We start from the raw sequence: 11,422 nt of genomic DNA on the forward strand, positions 1-11,422 counted from the left end.
CTGTCCCAACCGCCCCTGCCCATGGAGAAAAGAGATGATTAAGGAACACAGTGTTATATACGAGTTGAATGACAGGCCGAAGACATCTCAGGTTTTTTCCTAATATTTGGATTTTTTAAAGAGAAAATGAGATTACAGAGGATATAGAAAACTGACTCTTAGTGGAGAGAATTGAGAAAAGAGAAGGAAAATTAGGAGGATGATACAAGTAAAGTGATGAAACTGAAAAGACTAGGAAGGACTTGGAGTGAGCCACCATCTGGAAGAGGGTAAAACACAGTTTGAGTAAAAGCATAGAAGGCAGTTGGATGCTAAGGTTGTCATTACATTGTGCAGATCCCTCCTATGCCCTTCTTTTCTTTGCTTCTGCAGAATTACTAGATGTAAGGTATTGATTTTTTTTATGCACACATACATATGTATATATGTGCACATATATAAAGGTAGACCTTGACTGCATATAAAATTTCCAGGTTCAGTATGTACTCTTGTTTATAGCAGTGACTCTAGTGCTAATTGCATTTCTTGTGTCATTGCAAATGTACTGTTCCACAGATAGTGACAAATGCAAAGCACAAAGTTATTAACTCTTTTTTGTCGTAATTTTAGCATGTCATCTTGAGATTGCCTATGGTTTGAAAAAAGTAATAAATAATTTCAGTATGAAATTATAGCAGCCAGATACATTTCAAAGTGTTACGCATTATTGTAATTATAGACTTGGAAAATACTGTCAGGAATGATTCATACCATCTTAAATAACAGCATGTATACTTATGATGTACAAATTAAGTGTGGAAATTACCAGAGTAAAAGAGAAGAGATTGTATATTGGATTATATAACTGTATCTGCTAAACAAGGGAAAGATTTGAGTAGTAGCCAGAAAGACAGAAGTGAAAAGGCAAAGGGAAGAACCATAAAGATAATTCTAGAAGTCAGTATATTATTTTACTCTGTCAACAATCTTAACTTACAGGAATATATGTCTTCTAGAAACATCTGTCTTCTCAGGTCCTAGCGGGTTTCTGTGTCAAAGGACACAGTGCTACATAGTTTTTTTTAAAGGGAGAAGTTACATGCGTGGATTTATTCCCACCAGTGAATGATGACTAAACGTATAACAAAGATGTGCAAGAGACACAAGTGTGTTAAATTTAGGTTCCAGTGTAGGTGGTTTTGCTTTGCTTTTGATCATGTTATGGAAAAGAAGAAATTAACAGACCACGCCTATTTTTTCCAATATTAATAATTCTTAAAATACTATTTAAATTCCCTGAAGTCTTAGTGAATGAAATGAAAGTAGAAAATGTACAAACTGATAGTGAACACAAGTGAATCTGATTCAGTTTTATCAATCAGTATGAGAGGAATTTGAAGAGGAAATATGGAGCATGGATAAGTAAAACTAAATTAGTCAGTTTTCAATAAACAATAGCTCTAGTAATAACATAAGTAAAGTATTTTAGTAGGATTTTTAACAAAACTTTCTCTTTAGTGCTGGAAATGAAAGGAAGAAAAAGTTTTACTAATGCAGAATGACATACAGTATTTTGTACTTGAATGAAAATAAAATTCTATAACTAATTAACAGATCTTTTCCTTCAAAAGAACAAATGTAACAGCCTAAGGCCACAATTCAAAAAATGAGTTTTATTCAAACCACGTTCCTGCCAAATGTGATCAGTTTGAGAAATTAAAGTCTTAAGGTTTCTCATCTTGCAGTTTGATGATAAAAATTGCTATTTCAAATATTTTAGTGAAGGAAAAGGAGGATGCACATGCTGATCCAGAAATACAACCTATGAAGGAAGATGATGGAACATTTGGTGAATACAGGTGAGCAACTGATGTGGTTTGTCATGTTCACTGCTCATATCACACATGTACTGTATATAATATCACATTTATTAATTCAAAACTAACTTTTTTTCCATGTTGACAAAGATTCTGTATCCGGTGTTGTATAGAACTGTAGATAGTATTTCAACCACACCATTAGAAAAAAAATTAAACATCCAAGCTTAGAATAAGCCATTCACTAATGCAAGGTGAAATCCAGATTCAAACATGATTGTCTCAAAAATGAGGGATCTTTATTCACAGCCCATCTTTCAGATAGTTAAAATACCAGATACAGTGTCCTTTCAGTTAGGGCACATTTAGCATTATGGTTTTTGAAAATACATTTCTAACTGAAGCCTAATAAAGACAATCTTCTGTTATATTGAATGGAAAACAAACAGTTCAAATGGCTGCCAGTACTAACACCTAATCCGCTAACAAGGAAGTGATGTTATACACAGAGGTGAAGGAATGTCCTACAAAAAAACCCAAATCTCCCTTTCATGTATTTCAGTACAAGATACACAGCAAGCAGCTTCAAAGCATGCAACACAGCTCTTATTCCTGACTCTCTTCCTTTATTGTAAATGTAGTCTAGCTGAATCCCCTGGCATCACAAAAACCATGCCTTGGCAAGTCTGTTCATATAACAATTATGAGGATAGCTTATTAAATAAACTATTTTATTTGTTGTGTTTTGATAAGTATAGGAAATAATGTTATTATTTTCTAAATATTTCAATACCATTATAATTTCCATGGGTGTTGTAATAGATTTTACAGTGCATTCCTGTGTCAAAAGCATTGTAAAAGCCCTTTATTATTTTGAAAATGTGACATTTTCAAATGTACATAGAAAAATCAGTTTTTTCAGGAAGGATCCACTCTGTTGCCATAGCTTCTTCATATAAGGGAAATGTGCATCCTGATCTGACTGGAATAGATTTACAGTTCTAAATGCCAAAGAGCAGTTTCTGTTTATTCTTCCTTGATTTCAGGTGTGACCTGTAGCAAGATTTGAATTTATGTCTCCATATTTAAATGGCTTGAGTTAATCTATGCAATCATCTAGTGCTTTATTAAATTATTTCATAATGCATTTATCCACCTCATGTCTGGTGAATATGGACAGATGCATGCCAAGCTTTCAGAGTTGTTCACATGAAAGAGCTCATTCTATTTACCATGCAAAAATTCTTTTCTAAAATGTTTTTCTGTGTAATTAGTCAATATTGGGCTTTCCTCTTTTTTCCTTAGAGACAGGGCAGCAGCAGCAACCAGTCAGATTACAGAAGATATCTTGGCACCCTCTCTGCAGCCCAGCATCACTGCAGTCACTCAGTTCCCAGTTTGTCTGCCTCACATGGCACTGGTCATGATGCAGTGCTTCTTTGAGGAAAAAGGGTATAGGGTTTCCCTTGAAAAAAAAAGTAATTTTTGAAAGATCTAGGAATTCGAGTATTTTGAACTTTTTTCATCACTTCAGGTCCATGTCTGCTTGGACAGGAAAGAAACTGGACAAGGAAAAGAAAAGAAAAGGTAGCTGTGCCAATTCTCCTGAAGCAGACCCTGTCTTTACCAAAGCAAAGTCTGTGAGATCTGACAGATCCAACTTCTTCAGAAGGTCAGGGGATCAATACTCCAGCACCAGATCAGAGACCTCCTACACCAGGAGGAGGGCTAGGCAGTCTTCAGAGCTTACAAGGGTTAGTTCTGTCTCTGCTTCCCTCTGCCGAGAGGAAAAGAGGTCAGACGAATGGAAGTACAGGCATGGCTCTAGACATGATGCTTCTGAGCAACAGATAATGGGGTCGGAGGAGGGCTCAGATTCTCAGGCAGGACAGCCATCCCCTTTCCAGCAACCCCTCAGCTGCAAGTCAATTCGTGGCTCACTGGCAAGGCAGCATTCTTCTCTCCAGCGCTGGTTCAGCCAGACCCCAGACTACAGCTCAGATTCAGAAGACACTCAGAGCTCCTACCACAGGAAGGTAAGACCTTCTACTGCTACTCACTTCTCTGAATCTGAAAAGAATTCATTAATGAAATCTGTAATTTTGCCTGAGCTAGCTACTGTCTTAAAGGATGCTTTGACAGCAGCCAGACAAAGTATAAGTTCTGTGGCGCAGGCTAGTTCCCATTCAGTAAAGCATCCCAGGGTACCAATTACAGAAGTTCCAGAGGTTCCTCTAGAAGCAACTGGGAGCAGTTCCCAAACTTTTGAGTCTGACCATATGGACAGTTTAAAAGATCAGACATCTTCTGGGAAGGAGAAATCTGAGGCTGACAAGGCCTTGGAGGTTGAGTCATCCCCTGAAGATGGGGAGGTGTCATCTGAGTCCCCTACAGAGGACCAAGAAGGACCAGATCCTCTGCGTAAGTTTGATATGGAGAATCAGAATTATCTGTTTAAGCACATAAAGAGAGTGTTAATGCTAAAATCTTCCAAACCTGAATGTGCTTCAGAAGAACTGCTTATGCCTTCTGAAGAAGGCAAGGTAGATAATGCACTTCCTATCCATTCAGCAGTGGAAGATCTTGTCTGTAGGATTTGGGGTAATCCTGAGGCAAAGCATGAAGCCCCAGCAGTCCTACGTAAGCTCTATCCTTTTCCAGTGGATAAAGCTGCTTTGTGGGGGACCTTGCCTCAGGTAGACAGAGCATTGGTTAGTGGTGATTCTGTACTACCCGTGCCTGCTAATATGGATGCTGTCCCTAAAGATCCTACTGATAGAAAGGTCGAGGAAGCAATTAAAAGATCTTTCAAGCTAGTTGCAGCCCAGCTCGGAGTATCTATCTACTGCACTTACGCTTCTAGAGCGTTACTAATATGGTTGGAGAAAGAACAAGCCAGATTCAAAAAGAAATGGGTCCCATCTGGTGCCATGCAGAGGAAACACAGGCTATGTAAAATTGCAGCTAATTTTATCCATGATGCAGCTGAGGATTCTCTTAGACTCACCATTAAAAATACAGCATGTCTCACTGTAGCCTGGAGAGCTATATGGCTACGACCTTGGACCTCATCGCTAGATCTAAAATGTAAACTGCTGTCTTTACCATACACAGGCGGCAAGCTATTTGGTGAATCCTTGGTCCAGATCATGAAGGATTTCTCAGAACACAAACACTCCTTACGTCAGCTGAAAAAAAAGAGCTCTGTTGGAAGCTCTTCATTTTATTATCCTCACAAGTGTCTGAGCTCCTTTCGTTCTCCTCCAAAGTTTAAAGGAGGAAAGGGAAAGTATAAGGTCTCACAATCATTTCATGCCAAGTACGAAAGGACATCTCACTTTCAGAGATACACCAGACCATCAAGAGGAACTTTCTAAGAACATAGACTTGCTTCCTCCTGTCTCGGGAACTGGGAAGAGTGAAAGACTTGGAAATTTATACTGAATAGACTTCAGTATTTCTGGATAAGGAAGCCCAACGCTTAGAAAATGAGTTGTTTCAAAATAAGATTTAAATTATTAAATTACTTAACTCTTAATGACTAATTAAGATCTTCTAGAGAAAAAAAATTAAAAAAATTAAAGACTATCTAGAGCTCCTGTTCAGGTCAGTGTAGGTGTATAAATCAGCCTGGGCTCTAAATTTCAAGAGAAATTAAGAAGTTATGGCATCTACAGACCTGTGGATTCATGGGTAGGGAGAGACTGCAAGCATGCCTTTGTTAGTTAACTTCACAGGAAGTAAGAAAGTCCAGTGTCTCATTGCAGTCTGCAAAACGTTCTTGGGAAGATCAAACCGGACAAGGCAACTACAGTAGTAGGACTGCTACTGTGGTTACGCAGGACGTTTGCACATTTTGTTGAATTATTTTGCCTCTTTTCTTCAACTTTTTGACACACACAATATTTTTCCTAGAAATTCTTGGATATGCTATGAGAGATTTTTCTGGAAATGGTTGGTGGAGAGTTCTGAGATTGCTAGATAATGTATTACTCTTCCTTCTTGTTCTGGGTTGATTAAGGATATAGTTATAACTACAATAGCATTTTTTCCTCTTGTAGCTATTCAAGTTTTATTGCAGCTTAGGTGTGTTTCTGGGAAACCTAGCAATGATTTGTGCCTCAGCACCATAATTCTAAGCTTGGTTCCTTCTAGCACAAGAGATGATGTCGGTGGACTGCCTGGAGAATTCTTGTCTCTGAATAGTCCGATTGGATTTGGCAGTGGTCTTATTGTGTCCTCATTTACACACACGTGCTTTCTTTGATGGTTCTTATTTTAATTCTTGAACATCTGTGTCACTGCTTTTTAAATCAGTGCTTTGATTTAGCTTTGTATTATTTTCCACCAAAACCAGCAGATTTTTCTTTAAAATTTTCACAAGGAGTGAGTCAGGTTCTTTGACTAACAACAGTTTTTTCAACCCATTGCCACTTAAAGCCAGAGCTTAATCTCCCAGCTTTTCCAGTTTCTGCCGGGTATGAAGATTGAGTGTTACAGAGATGCTAAAGAAAAACTACTCAGAAAACTAATACAGATGTGCTTATGTCTTAGCTAGATTAGAAATAGTAAAATGTTTTGAAGTCTTGTTTGATACAGGTGCATAAGTGTCTAGGGAAAGCGTTTTTCACCTGCACAGTCCTATCAATTTAGGAGCATGAGCAGAAACCTGTTAGGTATTGGGGCAGAGGTTCTCCTGGAGCATGCAGGGAAGCCATACTGTAAGGTACTTCTGTGGCCTGACATGACTGCTTATACCTAAACATTTCTGGGCTGTTGACCTGAGGGCACAGAAGAAGGAATTTACTGCCAACAGTTTTCATCTTCTGCATCCTCTCTCTGCGTACAATAGCCCAGAATGCTTTACCTGTTTTGTTTGTTTTATGTTGCCTTTCATCTGACAGTTGTGTTATAAGGAGAAGTAGAATATTGCTAACCATATATTGAGTCTTTTTGCATGTCCATGAATGTGGCAAAGTTTAGCGGGAACTAGTTGCCTGCTGGACTGCAGAGGCATCGTAAAACTGTCTTCCCCATTCTGACTGGTTGCTGCATGTACCCATATCTAAGGAAGAAAAATTGAAAAGTTGAAAGAAGAAAGGAGATTTCAAGGTACATATTTCTTTCAATAACTGACAAACTTGTGAAATGGAAGTACTTTTTAAAAAAAAAAAGTTTGTACTTTGCACTTATACATGTTATTGTCACCTCCGTACTTCTTCATATCTCTTAATCATTAGCTGCAAGTTTGCTATGTGTTTCATTAAACTAAGAAGAGAAAGGAACGTGTATTCATATATTAGCAATTGTTTATGAAAAACATTTAAATCATGCTTTTAGAGTATGCTTTAATATTAAACACTCTTCTCACTAAAAGGCCAAGAAATGTGTGTGGTACGTATCAGTACTTACCAAAATGAGTGGTACATATCAGTCTTCACTGAGCAACTTTCATCCCTAAAAAACTAGTAGTGTGGAATTTATTTGTGAGACAACAAATAGTAAAAGTATCCTGAGACTTAACTTTCATGGCTGTCTGATCTAAATATAAAATTCATGCCTGTTCTCACCTCTTGTTTTGTTCCCTCCCAGTACCTATTGTCTTACTATTAATTGTATGCACTGCATACATGACACATTTCAAAAACTTCTTCAGTTGTCCACTGTAATTTTAGTCAACCCAATTTGTACTTTATTTTTCATTTCAAGATAATTACAATAGGTTAGTATAAAAGACAGCAAGCAAAATCACGAACAAAACCTAAAATAAAATATTATGTATCCTAGTTGCATTTTGGAATAGTTTTATGAACAATTGAAAGAAAGATTAGCAAATCTTGCAGATACTGTATCAAAAATTATGGCTTTAACATGTTTTTGCAATATAGTAGTATATATTCTACAGCCTAAAGTGTTCTATAGCTCTTGGGGAATCCATATTCATAACGCAATTTAGCGGCCTTTGCAGTTTGCTTCTTGGCGGCAAACAGAAAATACATTCATTTCCCCAGAGCACCAGGGTCCCTTCTCTGTTTTGCACCCCCAGGGTTACAAAAGTGCTGTCCAAAACATTGATGTCTTCACTTTTTTCCCCCTCTCTACTTCTTGTCGTTTTGCTTTTTATTCCTCCGTTTCTTTCCCTTCCACCCAAAACGTGTTCATCTAACACAAGAGTCATAATCCAGTTTGATAAAGAGTAAAAGGTACCATAGCATATATTTCCTTTTCCTGAACAAGGAGTGTAAAGCACCCTGGATAATCCCCCATCTTTTTTCACTGCCAGAGTCTTGGAAGAACCTCCTTCTGGACTTGTATAGTGCAAAAAAGGGAGGGAATCCCCAGATTCAGGTGTGATTTTTGCATCTGCTGTAACCGTGCTCTTACACCAGTGCCCACCTCTGTGCAGGTACACTCCTGGGTAAATCTGCAGTTTTGTTTGTTTGTTTTTAATTATACAGACAGTAGAATCTTCATCCTTACTAAAATATAGAAAAATCACAGACACAATGCGACCAACTGTGTAAGTATTTCTTCATTGTTTGGCTTATAAATAAACTTTGTTTTCAAAAATGCAAACATGAAAACCCTAAGAGCAGAAGTTCCCATACCCAGATTTATCTAAGTTATAAATGAAAATCGAGCTTTATATTGGATTAAACACAAAAATGTGGATATTTGTAACGGTGTATTATTTATTTAATGTATATTCCGGCCTAGTGAATTACACTGCATAGGGTCACACTTTAGAATATTTGCAGAGTTTCTTGACCAGTTGGAGTATGGTACAAATGCAATTTTAATTTATTTTCATTCCTACATATTATGGTGAAAGCAATTATGAAGCTACTCATCTAAAATTAGACAGCATGTGGAGTGTTCTTTACTAAACGGTATTACCCAGAAAGCATTAAACACTGCAAGTCATTCGTCTTTGGGAGTAGGACCTAGTACTACTTCGAAGTGAGGGTCTGGTCTTCATTTGGTTTATATAACCTGTTACAGTGACTCTAATGCCCTCTGATGAGGGCAGTGGAGAAACTGCATTGCGTGTGATTTTTAAATACTCAATTCTATCGTCAACCTTTTAAATCTAGGGTCCTTCCAGAATGAGCTCTCTTCAGTAATGTCTCTGTAATATGCTTGTGTTTGCCGTGTTACAAACCTTTGCACTTAGCTGCTGGATGCTTGACATTTTGGAGTAGCATTCTTTTAAATGTTACTAGCCTACATGTTTGCAATATCAGTGAGCACAGAAGATCGACAATGCCATATTTATCCTCGTGCCATGTACACAGCAATAATTAGAAACAAAGTCAAGACTGATACAGTCAAGTTTCGAGTTTTTGCCTTTGTGTATTTTAAACATGAAGGTTTTCTTACATGTTAATAAGGTAGATATTCCTACCACTTCTTTCTTGTGTATGCATAGAGGAATAAAATCTCTGGTATGCTTTTTCTGTTAAGTATATGCATATTAGAGGTGTACTTCTTTTAGAATGTGATAACTTGGAGTCTTCCATAAAAGATGATGAGGTGAGGAGAAGCAGATTGATGGAAAATTGCTGTAATGGTTTTCTAGCAATAGTGACATGTTTCTCAACAGGGCATTTGTTAGCTAACAATATAATCTGTGTGACCTTGTATGTGCTGTGTATATATATATATGGTTTCTCTGGGTGTTCAAAGATACTCATTAGAAAAAAAATAGAAAATATAATTATTGGAAGAACTAAGGTATTTGTTTTTAGGAATTACACAGTTAAAGTAATTTGCTGAATATATATTCAGCCTAATATTGTGGATATTGTAAATATATCTTTATTTCCTTGATATTCTATACATGTTTCTTTGTATTTTCCATAAGCTGGGAGTCTTTAAATAAAAAAAAAAAAATCACTTACTCTTTTGTACCCTATATACAAATAAAGTCACATGTTCTGTTTAAGACAAGGTAAATAATTGCACCCAAAAGTGCAGCTGGCAATAGTGTTTTTTTAATTGGAAATGCTGCCGAAATCTTCATCTTGAAACTGAAATGCAGTGTAAAGGAGTCTGAAAAGAGCCCAACTACATCTATTTCATGAAATACAAGCTTATCATGGCTGCAAATTTATTTGGGGATGCTGATGGTGCTGCAGGTTTTCCAGTGACAAGGGAAAGACCACGGTACTTTGCTACAGGGATCTCTCCTGCCTGCCTTTCTTTCCTTTCCTTTTTCTGTTGTCCTCCAAATCACCGTCGTCATTGTCAGAACATGTTATCAGTTATGGATTAGGCTAAGGAGGCTGATCTGATAACTAATGAAGAAAAACCAAAGCATGCTCTTAACTGCTCAACTGTAGCTACTGTAAGCTAAATTGTTGCTTTACCTGTATACAGTAAATATTTTAGCAATTTTAAGAGCAAATTATTATTGATAAAATACTGATCACTATGAGGATATGGACTTTGCTTTTCTTCTTAGGCTATTTTCATTTGTTTCTTCTGCACCCTTTTAATGGAATATGTAGGTCTCTTGAAAGGTAAGGTTGAAAACTGCAAGTGTGGCCTGCATTACGTAACAAATTATTTGAAATGCAGCACTTCTATTTTCTTTATACTAGTAAAGAAAATCAGTATATTTCATTTAACCGAATTCATTCTTCATTCATGTTCAAGGAGTCAAAGAAATTAAGAAGTTTAACAGACTAACTTCACGGCACATCATAAGCTTGTTACTTTGGAGAACAAAAAAATTATTATTTTTATAACTTTACAACCCACTTTTTAATGCTTGCAGTTGCATCTAAATTGCTTCCAAGCCGAGGGCACAAGTCTTGTCATTGAAAAGTCATGCACGATGGGGGGGAAAAAAAAAAAGAAACCACAACCCCCTGCCCCTTCCCTCCACTGAAGACATTCTCTGTTTAAACCATTCCTACCCCATGTATTCATGTCAACTGCATCATACTGATCTGTCTCTACAATGTGATGTGGGTTTACTAAAGGATTATAGGGCTGCACATATACCTTTTATAAACTCTGCATGCATGGCTGATTTTGTCTTAATACATAATACATTAGTTAATTCCTTTTGTTTGTTTGTTTATGTCTCCAGTGATGCAGAGGACCATAAACCTCTAAAAAAAGGAAGCCGGACACCTTCAGACAGAACTGTGAAAAAAGAAGACAGTGATGATAGTTTAGTTGACTATGGAGAAGGTGTAAATGGTCAGTTCAATGAGGATGGCTCCTTTATTGGACAATATAGTGGTAAAAAAGAGAAAGAACCTGCAGAAGGAAATGAAAGCTCTGAGGCTCCTTCTCCTGTAAATGCCATGAATTCATTTGTGTAACCAGAGAACTGGATCCCCTTGTATCTTCAGTTTGTTTAAAGCACTTGTACATCCTCCTTCTCGTACTATGAACATGCAGGAAATGGAGCTCCTCACAAGATGTTTATGCTATGAGAATATGCAGGTCAATACAATTATACAGCATAATGACACATTAAGTGGTATGTTAGTATGTATCAAAATATGCGATTCAAATTTTGTTCAAAACTTGGGTATTTTTACTTTTTTTAGAAGGAACTGACACAAACAATAACATCAACTTATAATTTTGTTTCCTGTTGAAAATACCGT

The 11,422-nt window shown here is 37.0% G+C and overlaps 1 protein-coding gene across 32 annotated transcripts in view; it reads left to right on the forward strand.

Moving 5' to 3' along the window:
- NRCAM (neuronal cell adhesion molecule) overlaps positions 1 to 11,131 on the forward strand; it is a 71,417-nt gene extending 60,286 nt beyond the window's left edge. For 29 of the 32 annotated variants that reach the window (XM_059816309.1, XM_059816321.1, XM_059816310.1 and 26 more), the window contains 2 exons: positions 1,760 to 1,838; positions 10,894 to 11,131. In XM_059816309.1, the coding sequence (XP_059672292.1) occupies positions 1,760 to 1,838; positions 10,894 to 11,131 (317 nt within the window). The other 3 variants (XM_059816339.1, XM_059816341.1, XM_059816326.1) reach the window with 2 other exon arrangements.
- The last annotated feature ends 291 nt before the right edge of the window (positions 11,132 to 11,422 follow it).

This window comes from Gavia stellata, chromosome 4 (genome assembly GCF_030936135.1).
Source record: "Gavia stellata isolate bGavSte3 chromosome 4, bGavSte3.hap2, whole genome shotgun sequence".
NCBI classification, from domain to species: Eukaryota; Metazoa; Chordata; class Aves; order Gaviiformes; family Gaviidae; genus Gavia; species Gavia stellata.